General features: G+C 35.4%; 1 protein-coding gene across 1 annotated transcript in view; it reads left to right on the forward strand.

Moving 5' to 3' along the window:
- The window catches only part of col5a2b (collagen, type V, alpha 2b), a 62,701-nt gene that overhangs the window by 20,294 nt on the left and 24,249 nt on the right, over positions 1–18,158 (forward strand). Inside the window, exons 20-39 of the mRNA XM_085793857.1 lie at positions 706–804; positions 1,344–1,388; positions 1,649–1,747; positions 2,684–2,737; positions 2,828–2,935; positions 3,050–3,103; positions 4,085–4,183; positions 7,557–7,610; positions 7,779–7,877; positions 10,373–10,426; positions 10,532–10,585; positions 10,673–10,726; positions 11,506–11,559; positions 11,656–11,700; positions 12,859–12,957; positions 15,052–15,159; positions 16,403–16,456; positions 16,549–16,602; positions 16,708–16,761; positions 17,226–17,279. Coding sequence (XP_085649983.1) covers positions 706–804; positions 1,344–1,388; positions 1,649–1,747; positions 2,684–2,737; positions 2,828–2,935; positions 3,050–3,103; positions 4,085–4,183; positions 7,557–7,610; positions 7,779–7,877; positions 10,373–10,426; positions 10,532–10,585; positions 10,673–10,726; positions 11,506–11,559; positions 11,656–11,700; positions 12,859–12,957; positions 15,052–15,159; positions 16,403–16,456; positions 16,549–16,602; positions 16,708–16,761; positions 17,226–17,279 — 1,395 coding nt within the window. The remainder of the gene's footprint in view (positions 1–705; positions 805–1,343; positions 1,389–1,648; positions 1,748–2,683; positions 2,738–2,827; positions 2,936–3,049; positions 3,104–4,084; positions 4,184–7,556; positions 7,611–7,778; positions 7,878–10,372; positions 10,427–10,531; positions 10,586–10,672; positions 10,727–11,505; positions 11,560–11,655; positions 11,701–12,858; positions 12,958–15,051; positions 15,160–16,402; positions 16,457–16,548; positions 16,603–16,707; positions 16,762–17,225; positions 17,280–18,158) is intronic.

Consider the following 18,158-nt stretch of genomic DNA (forward strand, 5'->3'; position numbering starts at 1 on the left):
CTCCCATGGTCATTAAGTCACGACCCACTTTTATAGAATTCAAACCAAGATTTTTGTTTTAAAGCCTTTAAAAACTCATTTAGCTCTTTATTGAGCAAAGTGCATTTCAGAGCACATGAATGAAACTGAGGAGTTACCATGACAACTGCATGTACGGAAGTGAATAAAAAAATATCAAACTGCACAAAATGAAGACCAACAAAATTATATATTTGACTTCTAATGCATCTCTGCATTCAGAGCATGTTCACAAAAGTGAATAAATATCAAATTGCACAAAATAAAGACCCACAAAACAAAACAAAACCAGATTCACTGCATCAGGCCACATTAATAAGAAACTGAGATCTTTGCATTCAGAGCAAATGTAGCAAATGATCAGAAAGTGAGGAGGAGCATTACAACTGCATGTGTTCACGTGACGCCTGCCTTTCAATATCAGTTATTTTTCAAAATAAAAGACATGTCCAACATCAGATGTGCATTAAATATTATTTACTTTTTTGACCAGCTGTCTGCGACCCATCCAGAACGGGTCTAGACCCACTTTTGGGTCCCGACCCACCAGTTGAGAACCACTGGTTTACAGTGTATAATGTCTTCTGGTTTGGCAGTGTTCACATTAAAGTTGTTCACATTAAAGTTGTTCACATTAAAGTTGTTCACATTAAAGTTGTCCACATTGAACCGTGTCCTCTGGTGCAGGGTGAAGCCGGACCCACGGGTGTGAGAGGAACTCCGGGACGGCAGGGAGTCAGGGGGGACGGCGGACGCGGAGGACCAGCTGGACCAACAGGACAGCAGGTGTGTTGTACAAAATCTTACCAAGAATATTTGTCTTATTTCTAGTCAAAATGTAATTTCTAGTCAAAATATATCTAATTAAACTTATAAGATAAATAAGACTCATCACATTTTAAAAAGTAGCTTGTTTTTAGACACTTTTTTAATTTTTTCAAGCAAATTTTCCACTTTAAATAAGTAGAAAAATCCGACAAGTTTTTCTTTCTTATAACAAGCACAAAAAACTTGCTTTCACTGGCAGATTTTTCTACTTATTTCAACTGAAAATTAGTTTGAAACAAGTGAAAATGATCTAAAAACAAGTTAATTTTTAGGTGATGAGTCGTATTTTAAGAGGAAAGAGTTTAGTTTTGACTAGAAATGAGACATTTTGACAAGAAATAAGACAAATATTCTTGGAAATATTTTGAGTTTTTGCAGTGTAGTCAAATTCTCAGTTTTGTTGTTGTAGTTTTTCTTTTTTCTTATATCATTATTTTATATTTTAGTTTATATTATTATATTATTATTAATTAGCTGTTGATTTCATTTTTGAACAGGGTGCAGCGGGAACTGATGGAGCTCCGGGTGCCAGAGGACAAACAGTAAGTGGAACCACTTCAATTATGGATATTACTACTACTGAATATCATAATTGAGTCAAGTTTTTTTATTTTATTTTATTATTTATTATTGATTATAGATTAGGAGGCAGGGAAAATACTTTGTTTTTTCATCCTTCTCCTTCCCATACATGGATAGTGTAAATTATAACCTATTGTCATTTTGTCAGTAATATATGAATGGAAAATGTCCATTTATGGAACAAAAAAAAAAGAAATGTGTGGTTGTGTTTCCTCCCCAGGGTCTGGCAGGTGTCCAGGGTCCATCAGGTCTACTGGGACCCCCCGGACCCCCCGGCCCCCAGGGAACTACAGGACTACCAGGACCCAAGGGCCAACTGGTACGAGCTCTTATTTAACTTGTTTAACGCAGTGGCGGCTTTGTTGTTTAAGTTGTTTATTATCAGCAGGATAAACCCCTTGAGTTGTCGCAACTCGTTTTCGAGGGGGTCCTGCGCACCTCACATCAACATAAAACACAACAACACAACACATCACAGTACAATGAAAGGATACAGAACAATACAATAAAAAACAAAACAAAACAAAACAAGACAAAGACAAAATCTGGACAGACATACAAAAATCAATCAGACAAGTTGCAACCGAGTTTGGACGGGTATTTAGCGAAATGTGGTGACAGATTCAATGAAAGCATGAACAAGTAGTTTCAAGATGTGAAGACAGGGTATGATTAAAGCAATTAAGAGATGGAGAAGAGGCTTTAATTTTCATTTTCATTTATTTTTCATTTACTTATTTAGAAGTCAGGACAATGCACATTAATGAACCATGTACCATAGTACCTGTAAATGCAAATTTTCCATCTATCTATTTTACCATCTTATATTAACTCGCTAGTATCTCTTAATGCAGGTTCCAATTGCACACGCTCAAAAGACCGGCTCACACTGCAGCTTCCCTCTGTCACACACCGAACTTGGAAAGACTAGTTTTTCTTACTGTTGCACCTTCAATCTAGATCTCTATGCAAAATCATCTGAAACTAACGAAATTTAAATCCATAATTACATCATATTTTACCTCTAACTGCTCCTGCTGTTAACTTACTGTATATTCAAGTTATGCCTATGTATGTGTGTTATGTCTGAATATGTATGTACTGTATGCCTCAATTGTTTTGTCTTCTGTCTTTATATGTTCTGTGTTTCATCTCGGCTATATTGTAAATGAGGTTGCTCCTCAATATATCTCCGAGTTTAAATAAAGGTTATGAAATGAAATGAAATGTGTATAATGCTGTTAATGTGTTGCAGGGCGACGTCGGCGTTCCCGGATTCAAAGGAGAAGCTGGACACAAGGGAGAGAGAGTGAGTCCCAGTTGGTTTATTGGCACATATATTTCAACCGTTTTCTTTATGTATTTACTGATTATTATTGATTGGTTGGTGTGATGTTAGGGAGACCACGGCACTCAGGGTCCATTGGGCCCGATGGGAGAGGACGGGAAGCGTGGACCACGAGGTGATGGTGGATCCATTGGGCCTCCAGGACCTCCAGGAGAGACAGTCAGTCCATTATTGATTAAATTAAATCATAATTAATAAAAACTAGTGAACATTTCTTTCATTTTTCTTCATCAAACTGTCGATTTTTAAAGAAATGTCCTTCATCCGTTGTAGGGAGCTCCAGGAAATCGAGGTTTCCCCGGTGCTGATGGTCTACCAGGCCAGAAGGTGAGTTCAGGTCACTTCCAAAGAGCAGAATGCTTGGCAGTATGGCATCATGTGACATCTATATCGAGTTTAAACAAGAGTTTAAGTTAGAAAAAAAGTATTTATTGTGTTCAAACCAAAAGTATAGACAGGCCATCTGCCACTTTAGAGTAAACAATGCAAGAATACCTAAAGTTATTGGAAGGTATAAAGGACTCGAGGTTATGTGATCTATGCAAAGACGGCCAGATTGGTGATGAATTCCATGTTTTGTTTGAATCTAAGAGAAAAATACCTCCCTAAATACTATGCTCGTCGCCCATCTATGTTTAAACTAATTTTGTTATTACAGTCTGATAAAACAAAGGTTATTTATAAGCTCGGTGCTTTTCTGAAACGTGTTCTTCCTCTGTTTAAGTGATAGTTTTTGCTCTGTCCTGGTCAGAGATGTATGTATGTACAAAGTATGTACAGTACAGCCCCCACTGCCTCTTGCTACTGTATGTCTTATTATTATTTGTACTGTTAAAGTAAATAATGAAACTAAATCTTGTTAACTACACTGCAAAAACTCAAAATCTCCCAGAGAATATTTGTCTTATTTCTTGTCAAAATGTCTAATTTCTAGTCAAAACTCATCTCTTTCCACTTAAAATAAGACTCATCACCTAAAAATTATCTTGTTTTTAGATCATTTTCACTTGTTTCTAACAAATTTTCACTTGAAATAAGTAGAAGAATCTGCCAGCTGCTTGTAATAAGAAAGAAAAACTTGCTCCACTGTCAGATTTTTCTACTTATTTAAAGTGGAAAATTTGCTTGAAAGAAGTAAAAAGTGTCTAAAAACAAGCTGCTTTTTATGTGATGAGTCTTATTTTAAGTAGAATGAGATTTGTTTTGACTAGAAATAAGACAAATATTCTTGGTAAGATTTTGAGTTTTTGCAGTGTACTGTAATATGTTTTAATGTCATTGTTAATATTTGATGTTTGGTTTTAACAGGGAGCCCAGGGTGAACGAGGCGTGGCGGGGTCAGCTGGTGCCAAAGGTTTATCTGGAGATGTGGGACGTCCCGGAGAGCCAGGTTTAACCGGCGCTCGGGTAAAACACACACAGCTGATCATCCAATATTTTCATTATTTATTTATTTGAAACCTGATTGAGTCTTTTAACAGAGTTCTTACGGATCCTTAAAAAGTCTTAAAAGGCATTGAATTCATTCATCTAAAAACAAGGCCTTAAGTGGCATTAAAATGTCTTAAATCAATTTTTCAAAAGTCTTAACCCTCTATGGTACCATGTTACCACTTTTTGTCCTGTCACATCTCCACAATTCATCCCATTTAATGCTGTAATACTTTAAAAAAGAGAGGAGAGCTTAGAGAACCAATAACAATGCTTTAATTTATCACATGACTTTCAAGAAGCCACTGAAACCCTTTTTTGCAGACTTTTTCAAAGGAAACAGGTTTGCCATTTTGCTCCACTAAAACGGTCTGAAAACATACAGTAACTTCCTGGCCCTTTTTCATCTGGAAAAAAATATATTTACACTAATAGATTAGTAAAGTTTCATTTTTAATAGTTCCATGCAATTTATTGACTTATTAAATAATGGAAACTTGTTAAAATGCACCTGTTGCCCCAAAGCAACAACGTACCATTATAGAAAATTGCAGTGTTGCCTTGAGGCGACAGTGGACCATTATGGAATCAATATTGCATTATGAGACTATGGTAGAGTGTGTTTAGGTGTAAATATAATGTTCAGAAACATATAATTCATCATAATTTTGTTTTTTATCCATAATAAATGTGATTTTGGATGCAGTAAAGTAAACATCAGGCTATTATGATGATGATGAGGAAGATGAGGATGAGAATGTGGATGAGGATGAGGCCAGTGAAGGTGAAAGTCTACAGAGACTGGTGTTTCTAATACAGTAGATGATGAACCATAATAGTACAATGTTGCCTACAGGAAACAAATCCCCTAAACTTCCAAAAATAAATAATTTTTAAAAATGTCTTTAGATTATGTTTATTTAGTCTATTTTGAGACATAAAAACACTCCAAACATGTTTTCCCCACTGGCATCATAGTGTAATGCAGCGTACCATAGAGGGTTAAAAATGTTAACACTTGGTAAGTGGTATTTTATGGTTGTAATTAGTCTCAAATCTCAAAATAATTGGTAACATTGCGACATAGAGAAGTTAGTGGCGGCCGTCAACGCTAAATTTCTCACCGCCACCAGCTCCCGAGTCAGTGGTTTGTTTTTTTCCGGACTTTTTATGCATTTATTTTGAAAGGACAGCTGGAAATAGACAATTATTTTGAAAGGACAGCTGGAAAGAGACACAATCCAATGTTCATGTAGCAGTCACTTTACCTTGGATCACACAGGAAAGTGGGTAAAATTGTCCCTATAACCCTATTATGTAATTGATGTGGTGTTTTTCTTTTTTTTCTGCATTTGTGTTTATTATGAAGTCAGTCTTAAATTTAATTTCAAGTGGCTTTACAGGGTATCCGCGGGGTCTTGAAAAGTATTAAAAGGTGATAAATCAATTTTGGGAAAATGAAGACCCTTAAAAAGTATTAAAAAGTCTTTTCACGACTTTATAAAGTCTTACATTTTGAAGGTATTTTTTCTGAACTAGCTGTCCAAGAGTTTGAGTCCTAAAAAACATTGTGAAAGTGTGTGAATTTATTGATTGATTGATTGATATCTTTATTTCGATCATGTAAACGACAATGTAAAAAGATAAAATAATAATATAATTAGGAAATAAGTGAACAGCAAAAATGTATACACAAAAAAGTAACATCTCATAAGCAACGCAGTTTACATGAGAAAAGGAGTAGGAAGAAGTATAAACTTATCTAATCCTACCCCTTATTAATTTTATTAAAAAACAAAGATGAACAGATACATAAAAAAGAAAAGAAGATTGTTGTTTTTGATAAACTTTGCCTTTGATTTATTATCCTAACCTATGAATTCTAGTCTTTATCACAAACTAAAACTGCACTGCAAAAACTCAAAATCTTACCAGGAATATTTGTCTCATTTCCAGTCAAAATGTCTCATTTCTAGTCAAAACAAATCTCATTCTACTTAAAATAAGACTCATCACATAAAAAGCAGCTTGTTTTTAGACACTTTTTACTTCTTTCAAGCAGATTTTCACTTGAAATAAGTAGAAAAATCTGACAGTGGATCAAGTTTTTCTTTCTTATTACAAGCACAAACAACTTGCTTTCACTGGCAGATTTTTCTACTTATTTCAAGTGAAAATTATCTAAAAAAAAAAGTTAATTTTTAGGTGATGAGTCTTATTTTAAGTGGAAAGAGATTAGTTTTGACTAGAAATGAGACATTTTGACAAGAAATAAGACAAATATTCTTGGAAAGATTTTGAGTTTTTGCAGTGTGTTATGTTAAAAGTGTCACTGACGTAAATGGTTACAGCTTGAAGTGGCAGTGAGGTGTTGAAAAATATTGAGAAGGTCTTGAAAAAGTCTTAAAAAGGTTTTAAAATTAACTTCAAGATTCCTGTATATACCCTGCTTTAAAAAAAGTCTTAAAAAGTCTTAAATTCAGGGTTCCTACACAAGTATGGAAAGTATGGAATAATATGGAATTTGATTTTATACATTTCCAGGTCTTGAAAAGTATGGAAAACGGAAACTAATGTATGGAAATATATTTATCTTAATACTTATTCAGTCTTATTCACATTTTGTATGCGCTATTGTAGGCTACCTACTGTAGCTACAATCTCCTGGAAATTATTTGGTTACATAATGACATACAAAATCAGAATAATGAAAACAAATGATTAATTGCATGATTTATTAACATGATATACATCTATTTACTCAAATGTCACAAATTATTATTTTTTATTTTTACTGAGACACTGCAAAAACTCAAAATCTTTCCAAGAATATTTGCCTTATTTCTTGTCAAAATGTCTAATTTCTAGTCTAAACTAATCTCTTTCCACTTAAAATAAGACTCGTCACCTAAAAATTAACTTGCTTTTAGATAATTTTCACTTGTTTCAAACAGTTTTTCACTTGAAATATGTAGAAAAATCTGCCAGTGAAAGCAAGTTTTTTGTGCTTGTAATAAGAAAGAAAAAACTTGCTCCACTATCAGATTTTTCTACTTATTTCAAGCAAAAAATCAGCTTGAAAGAAGTAAAAAGTGTCTAAAAACAAGCTACTTTTTAATGTGATGAGTCTTATTTTAAGTAGAATGAGATTTGTTTTGACTAGAAATAAGACAAATATTCTTGGTAAGAAGAGTTTTTTGCAGTAGTCCGGAAATTAGGGTCTGGAAAAAGTATGGAATTTGGAAATGTAAAATGTGTAGGAACCCTGTAAATTTAACTTGGTTTAAGCTGTAGGAACCCTGTTTAAGATATTCTAAAACCTCCTTCCTCTGTTTGTCTTGTTTCCCAGGGCCTGACTGGACTCATCGGCGCTCAGGGAGCAGAGGGAAAACTAGGACCAGTGGTGGGCGGAAAACCTTTTTATCTCCTCTACTTGTGACTTAACTTAACCAAAATAGGACTTGTTTCTCTCTCCCCCGGGGTCTGGAGAGAAGTATGTGTGGTATTTTGTGTGCTCTGCGATGGCATGAATTAAATGTTCTTTCTTTCTTTCTTTCTTGTTCTTTCCAAGGGCTCGGCAGGAGAGGATGGCAAACCAGGCCCAGCTGGTTCGACTGGAAACAGAGGTTCAGCTGGACCCATGGGCCTGCCAGGACCGAAGGGCTTCGCTGTCAGTACAAATGAAATGTGTTTGAGATTAGCCGACAAACTGTTTGTGTTTAGGCGATAACCAAGCAGAGGACTTAGCATTACCCTCAAAGTGGACGAACCTAAACCAGGGCCGTTGCTAGGAATTCTGGGCCCCCTTAAAGAATACTAAAGTGGGCCCCTATACCCCCTAACTTTTCCTTTTTTCCCCTTAGACTACGTATGTATTATCATTTTTTATTTAGCCTTCTTTGTTTTGATGCTAATGTAGCATTACACTGCAAAAACTCAAGTATCTTACCAAGAATATTTGTCTTATTTCTAGTCAAAATGTCATTTCTAGTCAAAACAAATCTCATTCTACTTAAAATAAGACTCATCACATAAAAAGCAGCTTGTTTTTAGACACTTTTTACTCCTTTCAAGCAGATTTTCACTTGAAATAAGTAGAAAAATCTGACAGTGGATCAAGTTTTTCTTTCTTATTACAAGCACTAAAAACTTGCATTCACTGGCAGATTTTTCTACTTATTTCAAGTGAAAATTTGTTTGAAACAAGTGAAAATTATCTAAAAACAAGTTAATTTTTAGGTGATGAGTCTTATTTTAAGTGGAAAGAGATTAGTTTTGACTAGAAATGAGACATTTTGACAAGAAATAAGACAAATATTCTTGGAAAGATTTTGAGTTTTTGCAGTGTGCAGCATTACACTGCAAAAACTCAAGTATCTTACCAAGAATATTTGTCTTATTTCTAGTCAAAATGTAATTTCTAGTCAAAACAAATCTCATTCTACTTAAAATAAGACTCATCATATTAAAAGTAGCTTGTTTTTGGACACTTTTTTATTCCTTTTAAGCAGATTTTCACTTGGAATAAGTGGAAAAAATCTGATAATGGAACAAGTTTTTCTTCCTTATTATTTCATTTCATTTCATTTATTTAGATCTCCATTAGCTTTGGCAAAAGCTATCGCTATTCTTCCTGGAGTCTACTTTCACAGATGAACTGTCCATTGCAGTCGATAAATACAAAAACACATCACACCATAAACACAATAACAACATCCATAACCACAACAACTCACAACGATCTACAGGACAAAACGAGACAAAACAACAAAACATAAACAATACAACATATACATATTACTGGACCTTATTCATTTCCACAGTGTAGCTATTAACCATATAGTTGTGAAATAATCAGATGTTTAAAGACATTCGTTCCTCATAATTACATTAACTTACAGACAGTACCCAATACACAAGCAGACTGAAGATATTACAAGCACTAAAAACTTTGATTTTTCTACTTATTTCAAGTGAAAATTTGTTTGAAACAAGTGAAAATGATCTAAAAACAAGTTAATTTTTAGGTAATGAGTCTTATTTTAAGTGGAAAGAGATTAGTTTTGACTAGAAATGAGACATTTGGACAAGAAATAAGACAAAAATTCTTGGAAAGATGTTGAGTTTTTACAGTGTATTATGAGTCTTATGCAGAATATATCAGTTATACAAAGATTAGACTACTGGGGTTTTTTATGGGCCCCACTGGGCGCTGGGCCCCTAGAGTTATCATCACCTTTCTCCCATATACAACGGCCCTGACCTAATGTCTTCTTTGGACAATACTGTATGTTCAAAAATAAATGTAAAAAAGCTCCAGAATGACAGTAAGATATAACGGAAAGTATTAAAAGGTGATAAAGACCCTTAAAAAGTATTAAAAAGTCTTTTCACAACTTTATAAAGTATTACATTTAAAATAAAATAAAATAAATAATAAAAGTTGTGTTTTCTGAATTAGCTGTCCAAGAGTTTGAGTCCTAAAAAACATTGTAAAAGTGCACTGCAAAAAATCTAATATCTTACCAAGAATATTTGTCTTATTTTTTAGTCAAAATGCCATTTCTAGTCAAAACAAATCTCATTCTACTTAAAATAAGACTCATCACATAAAAAGCAGCTTGTTTTTAGACACTTTTTACTTCTTTCAAGCAGATTTTCACTTGAAATAAGTAAAAAAATCTGATAGTGGAGCAAGTTTTTCTTTCTTATTACAAAGCACAAAAAACCTGCTTTCACTGGCAGATTTTACTACTTATTTCAAGTGAAAATCTGCTTGAAACAAGTGAAAATGATCTAAAAACAAGTTCATTTTTAGGTGATGAGTCTTATTTTAAGTGGAAAGAGATTAGTTTTGACTAGAAATGAGACATTTTGACAAGAAATAAGACAAATATTCTTGGAAAGATGTAGAGTTTTTGCAGTGTGTGTTAATTTATTCATTTCATCAAAAAACAAAGATGAACCGGTACATAAAAAAAAGAAAAGAAGATTTTTTTTGCCTTTGATTTATTATCCTAGCCTATTTTGAATTCTGTTGTATTGAGATTGTCTTGAAAAAGTCTTAAAAAGGTATTAAAATTAGCTTTAAGATTCCTGTATATGCCCTGTTATATGGAAACAACGGATGCTGATGTGGGTTTTTGGTTGAATGTTGGTTTTCAGGGTGATGCTGGGAAGATCGGAGAGGCTGGAAGTCCTGGAGCTCCAGGTGCCAGGGTAACTAACTATCTATCACGTTTAAAATAACCATTCATCTTAAAATAACTATATAAAGTGCAATTCCACTCATAAATACTGTGTTTTAATTGTTTAATTCTCTAGGGAGTGAATGGAAAAGACGGAGAGGAAGGAGCTGCTGGACCAGCGGGCCCGGCCGTAAGCATCCACACTGTGTTGAGACTTTAGTTATCACAGATTTTTAGAACATTTTGTTTAATTTGTATTTAATTTTCTTCTTTCCAGGGAACCGCGGGGAAACGAGGAGAGCAGGGACCTCAGGGACTGCATGGTTTCCAGGTAAACTGCACCCTTTAGATATAAAATTAGATCATTTATATATTCATTTGCTTGATTTCCATTGTTATTCCATCTTGTAGCTAATTTTCTATAGTAGAGTATTAAAGAGGACGTTGATATCCACCTCTATTATTGTCAAAAAAACAGCCTATTTTTGAGGCCTTTTCTCGAAAATTGCATATCCATAATAAAATGAGTATATTTCTGCAACCACAAGGTCTATTTGAATACTTTTGGTGTCATAGTAAAGGGAAGAAAATGAGGAATTGCTGAGATGTGTAAATTTCAGTATATCTGTTACTGGTGAAGAGTAAATGAAGATGACACACAGAAAAAAACTAATATTCGCCTAAAAAAAAACATATTTTTGATGAGTGCCCTTTAGAATAATGCTGATGAAGCTCAAACTCTCTATAAAATCATTGTACAACATGTGAACATTGTCTCTGCAGTGGTTGATTCTGATTAATTGAAGCAGGACAAAATGATTGAGATTTTACTACAAAATATCCAGGCGAACTTTCCAAAATGTCCATTTTTGGCCACAGCTTGGAACCACCTGCTACTATAAACTATTGTTTAATCTTTATTTTCACACAATTTGCATAAACTAACTGAATAATAATCTACCAGGACTAAATAAGAAGTCCTTTTATAGCCCTCTGTTTCTCTCTGCGCCCTGCTGCACTCAGAGCAGCTTATTTTTATATATGTATTTATATTCAAATGGGGGACTCTGGATTTTAACAGGTTTTAAATAAGGCGTTCATGTTTTTCAGGGTTTGCCGGGACTGCCGGGTGGACCGGGAGAGTCAGGAAAACCAGGAAATGAGGTATGATAGAGGAAAAATAAGGAATTATTGAGCTTCAGTTTGGTCTTTGTGTCCTATGCTGTACAACACTGAGGATAACGTTGCTGTGTTTTTCAGGGTCTTGCTGGAGAAGCCGGTGCTAATGGAGCTACTGGTCCACGGGTCGGTCCACTGATTCATTGAAAAATAATATTTTGTACATTATATTTTATTTAATTTAATTATTTTCTTCTCCTATCGTTGGTTTACCTGCTTTTTCTGTATTCCATAATATTTTTATGTACCGTAATCTTTTGTTATCATGTCAGATTCACACAATGCTTGTCATTATCATTTGATTTGTCATTGCTTTAAAAGGAAACAATTAAAAAAAAACGGTACCACTTTACTTGAATAGGTATTCATAAGATTGACATAACACGGTCATAACCATCAATGAATACTTATGACAGCTGTGGTTAAGTGTCATTCGGTAAGTTATGTCACTTTTGATGCAAAGTTGACATTGTTTGAGATGTTCCTTGTTATGAGAACTTGACATAATTTTTTAAAGTTTGTCCATTAGGTCTGCTATGACAGTTTAAATTGTCTTTATGTCAAGTTGTCAGAACAAAAACATCTCAAACAATGTCAACTTTGCATCAAAAGTGACATAACTTACCGAATGACACTTAACGACAGCTGTCATAAGTATTCATTGATGTTTATGACAGCTGTTATGTCAATCTTACGAATACCTATTCAAGTTAAGTGTTACCAAAAAAAAGTATGAATGGAAAAAAAAAGACAAAAAATATTTTGACCATGAGGAAAATAAAATAAAATAAAACAACACAACAGATAAGCACACTGCAAAAACTCAAAATCTTTCCAAGAATATTTGTCTTATTTCTTGTCAAAATGTCTCATTTCTAGTCAAAACTAATCTCTTTCCACTTCAAATAAGACTCATCACCTAAAAATTAACTTGTTTTTAGATCATTTTCACTTGTTTCAAACTAATTTTCTCTTGAAATAAGTAGAAAAATCTGCCAGTGAAAGCAGCAAGTTTTTTGTGCTTGTAATAAGAAAGAAAGAAAAACTTGATCCACTATCAGATTTTTCTACTTATTTAAAGTGGAAAATTTGCTTGAAAGAAGTAAAAAGTGTCTAAAAACAAGCTACTTTTTAATGTGATGAGTCTTATTTTAAGTAGAATTAGATTTATTTTGACTAGAAATGACATTTTGACTAGAAATAAGACAAATATTCTTGGTAAGATTTTGAATTTTTGCAGTGCAGACATGACTAATCACCACCTGTGTGTCTTTGTCCCTGCAGGGAGAGCGCGGCCCCCCAGGAGAGAGAGGCGAGGTCGGACCCAACGGGCTGCTGGGACCCAAAGGAAGTCCAGGTTCACCCGGACCAGACGGTCCAAAGGTACGGTAACCGTCAGACCAAGTGACATTTAGACTAGAAGCACCAGGATGAGAACTCTGCATGTAAATTTTTACAACGCAGTGCTTGACAGTATTATTCGTTATGGGTTGACTGCTTGGTATGGCACTGCCACTGTCCAGCTGAGACAGGGTTTCTGCAGGTAATTAAAAAGCATTAAAAGTCATTAAATATATTTTGCTAAAATTAAGGCCTTAAATGGCATTAAAAGGCATTAAACCCAATTCTAAAAGGCATTAAAAATTGATAGATTCATACAGTGAGATTTTGATATCATTGCATCCCTATACAGCACAAAGAGCAGAAAAATATGGGGATTATCCACTTAATCTACAGTAAAATTAAACGTGGGTGAAAAAATGGAGAATTTTCTAAATTCATATTTTTAGGTGGTGGCAGGCTACTGTTGACTTTTTTTTTTTTTTTTTTTATCGCTATCAGTAAAAATTGGAATTGGTGGGTCAGGCTTTTTAAAAATCGGTGATCGGCCAGAAAATTGCAGTCGGTGCAGCACCCCTGTTGGTGTGATAAACATGCAGAACCAAGTAATTGGGTGTGTGTATGTGTATATAGGTAAGTGTATGTATGCACACGTATAGTATTTGCAGTCACGGGCATTAAAAATGTTTGAAATGGCATTAAAAAGGGCATTAAAAAGCATTAAATTAGATTTGCTGGTACCTGCAGAAACCCTGTGAGAGCCAAGGTTACAACAATGATTAAAACAGCCATGAAGGTGATTGGAAAAACAGACTATGCATCCCTTCAGACTACATATGAAACAACAGTGATCAGACAGGCTCACAGGATCCTTAATGATCCAACAAACATCCTCCTGTCAGAATATCAACTCCTTCCTTCGGGAAGACGTTTCAGGGCCAGTAAATACAAAAGTAATAGATTTAGATTTTCGTTCATTCCCACCTCCATAACACTTCTTAAAGGGATAGTTCAACATTTTGGCAAATTGGCCCATTGGCATAATCGCTATAGTCATAGCAGTAGGTTCATTACCTTTAATTGTAGGTGTAAGCTATTTTCAGTACGGCGGAGCGCAGCAGCAGGCTGCTCAGAGCTACGCTATGGAGGCTAAGGGAATTTCTTGGTTTCCCTCATTAAACTCATCAAATACAAAATCCCAAAACTCCACAGCGCTTTTGTAGACAAGTTGTGAGCTGCACAACCACCACGCTATGAGATAATGACGGAACGATACGAAACGGAGCCGTTTTCGAGGTAAATACTGTCCCTGAACGCAACGCGCATCAGCGGTTTTGTATGAATTTACCTCGAAAACGGCTCCGTTTCGTATCGTTCCGTCATTATCTCATAGCGTGGTGGTTGTGCAGCTCACAACTTGTCTACAAAAGCGCTGTGGAGTTTTGGGATTTTGTATTTGATGAGTTTAATGAGGGAAACCAAGAAATTCCCTTAGCCTCCATAGCGCAGCTCTGAGCAGCCAGCTGCTGCGCTCCGCCGTACTGAAAATAGCTTACACCTACAATTAAAGGTAACGAACCTACTGCTATGACTATAGCAATTATGGCAATGGGCCAATTTGCCAAAATGTTGAACTATCCCTTTAACAAAAAAACGGCCCTGCCTCCTCCATAGTAGAGTAGAAGCAGGTGTCACGGACGTTTGAGTCTTATTTTAATTTTTATCTTATTTTCATTTTCTTTTTCTATTATTTTAATCTAAATAATGGTGGTTGTCTATGTGCTCCACGCGCACCATACTTTCTGCGGCTCTCTGGTTGTTGCATAGTTGTATGTGTACACCATGGGTATTATATTCTGTGTATTATGCTCTGTGTGTATATGGACATGTATGTGTACACCATGTGTAATTATGTTCTCTGTGGGTATGTGGATGTGTGCGTACACTATGTGTACATGTGAATGTGCAGATGTATGAGTACCATGTGCTCGCTATGTGTCGTTTTAGATGCAGCTGTGTCAGCACTTGTGCCCAAGACAAGTTTCCTGTCAAGGACTAATAAAGTATATCTTAATCTTAATCTTAATCTTAATCTATCTTAATCTTAAATCTGTGGGACTTTGTGTGATATTCCAGGGAAGCTCTGGTCCAGCCGGTACCCCTGGAGAGCCGGGAGGTCCAGGACTGCAGGGGATGCCGGGGGAGAGGGGCATCCCCGGACCCTCAGGCCCAAAGGGAGATGCAGTAAGTTTATCTTGAACAGAATCAGAAATGGTTTTATTGCCAAGAGCAGTAAAGGTCACTTTACAGCAGTGGTTCCCAACCTTTTTCTTAAGGGACCCATATTTTTACCATTGAAAACTTTTCATGTAACATAACTTAAGTGTTTGGGGTGATGAGTGAGATGCTGGTTTTGGTAACTTGTAAAGAAGCATGCTGAACATACTGTAGCATGCTAGCCAGTAGGCCTGTTTGATTAAACAAGTTGATGTATCAGCCAATACTAAACTGAAATATTGTGTTTATATTTTTTTATTAATTCGATCACTCAGCTCGTACTCGCTACAGATGATGACATTCCCTGCATAACTTTATAGAAAAATCAGCAGTTTTATTCTTTTTTTTTGCTGCTAGCTTAGCTTTTTGATCAATTATAAATGTATTAACTTCTGTAACCAAAAATACTATTATCAGTAGTATTTGTTGTGACTGATATTGCCCTGCTGTACAGTATATTATGTATTTAATGTTTTAAAACTGTTGATATTCAATCATCTATTCATATAGGCCTATCATTTATTTGTTTATCTATTTAAATACACGAATAAATGTTTAACGTGGCCCTTGAATTTAGTTGATTTTGTCACATATATGAATTAAATGCTTAGCCTACTCATTTATTTAACATTTTAATTACATTAAAATTATTAAACCCCTTAAAATCAAGAGGACTTTGCGACCCCCCCTGGATCTTTGGCGCCCCCCAGGTTGGGAACCACTGCTTTACAGCACAAGGAATTTGACGTGGTGTCAGGTGCAAGCACAAAAATAGTAACGTTAAAAATAAAAATGAGATTCATTTTAGTGCAAAAAATACACATATACTGTATACAATTTTGTATTAATACACAATAGAATACAATTTAATAGAATAAAGATAGATATATACCGAATACAGAAAAGTTATTGTGCAAATTGTTAAAATATAATAAAAATAAATGAAAGAATCCGATCAAAGAATCCGATCTGCAGTAGAACAAAATACCTGATGTTGACCTATAGGATGAATCTTGTCCTCTAACAGGGTTAAATACACATATACAGTATACAATTTTAGACTAATACACAATAGAATAAAGATATAATAGAATAAAGATATACAGAATACAGAAAAGTTATTGTGCAAATTGTTAAAATAAAAGATTTTTTTTAAATAAAAGAAAGAATCAGACTGTTGTGTAAAGAAAAAACCGATGTCTTCTAACAGGGCTCAGTTGGAGAAAAAGGACTTGAGGGCAAAGCTGGAGCTGACGGCGCTCGGGTAAGTCGGCATGGAAACGCCAGAACATTTCCTCTGTCAAAACCATCATCGATCCCATAATAATAAGTGTTTATATCTGTTGATCTAAACAGGGACTTCCTGGTGCTGTTGGACCTGTTGGTTCCAGTGGACCCAACGGAGAGAAGGTGAGAAATAAATCATCTGTTACTTTATATTACTGCACATGTTGTTGTTGCCATGGTGAATGAACTTAATTAATAATAATAAACTGCACTGTTCCTTTATCTCAGGGTGAAACCGGCCCACCAGGACCTGGAGGACGCCGAGGCTCCAGGGGAATCGCTGTCAGTATTTTAGATTTTATTTAACAAGTGACATAAAATGAACCTTCTTCTTGATAAAGTGTGTTTTGCGTGTGTGTAGGGATGTCACGATTACTAAACACCACAATTAATTGATCGTAAAGATTCTTAAATACCGTTAACTTTCTGAAAAAGATTATATTGGAACCATATCTGCAGCAAAGTAAAGGTAAATGCACAGATACTGGTCCATTTATCTAAAGTAACACTGAATTAGTAGGAATTTAAATGTTAGCGTGTCATTTGTATTGTGAAAAAAATGATTAAAATAAACGTAAACATTTGGTCTAGAGGACAATTAATGACATAAATATTTCAAACACTTCCCCCTGGGGATTAATAACTGCTCCTAGAGATTAGTAATGTAATTATATTTTGACTTTATTTGATTTTACACATTCATAGTGTTGTGAAATGTACTGATGCATAATAATCGATATTTTCAGGGCTCTCGTGGTGAGAATGGTCCAACCGGTGCTGTTGGCTTCCCTGGAACTTCTGTAAGTACACACACACACACACACACACACACACACACACACACACACACACTGGGCAGCTACGTCCAAAATCACCAACAAGCAATGTTCCCTCTAAGGTGTTTTACTGAGCAATTGCACGCTGCTCCCCACCTCTTTGCCCAGAAGACAAAAAAAATTGCACACTCACATATCCCCGACTAGTTTACTGTTTATTTCTCCCTAATTTGGCTTCGAATTGTGAAATCTATGACCTTAAAGGGATAGTTCAACATTTTGGCAAATTGGCCCATTGCCATAATTGCTATAGTCATAGCAGTAGGTTCGTTACCTTTAATTGTAGGTGTAAGCTGTTTTCAGTACGGCGGAGCGCAGCAGCAGGCTGCTCAGAGCTACGCTATGGAGGCTAAGGGAATTTCTTGGTTTCCCTCATTAAACTCATCAAATACAAAATCCCAAAACTCCACAGCGCTTTTGTAGACAAGTTGTGACCTGCACAACCACCACGCTATGAGATAATGACGGAACGATACGAAACGGAGCCGTTTTAGAGGTAAATTCATACAAAACCGCTGATGCGCGTTGCGTTCAGGGACAGTTTTTCAGCAAGCAGTCTCCGTATTTACCCTGTATTTACCTCGAAAACGGCTCCGTTTCGTATCGTTCCGTCATTATCTCATAGCGTGGTGGTTGTGCAGCTCACAACTTGTCTACAAAAGCGCTGTGGAGTTTTGGGATGTTGAATTTGATGAGTTTAATGAGGGAAACCAAGAAATTCCCTTAGCCTCCATAGCATAGCTCTGAGCAGCTCGCCGCTCTGCTCCTCCGTTCTAAAAACATCTTACACCGACAATTAAAGGTAACGAACCTACTGCTATGACTGTAGCGATTATGGCAATG

The sequence above is a fragment of the Trachurus japonicus genome, chromosome 2 (assembly GCF_045865225.1).
Source record: "Trachurus japonicus isolate A0001 chromosome 2, Traja_1.0".
NCBI lineage: Eukaryota > Metazoa > Chordata > Actinopteri > Carangiformes > Carangidae > Trachurus > Trachurus japonicus.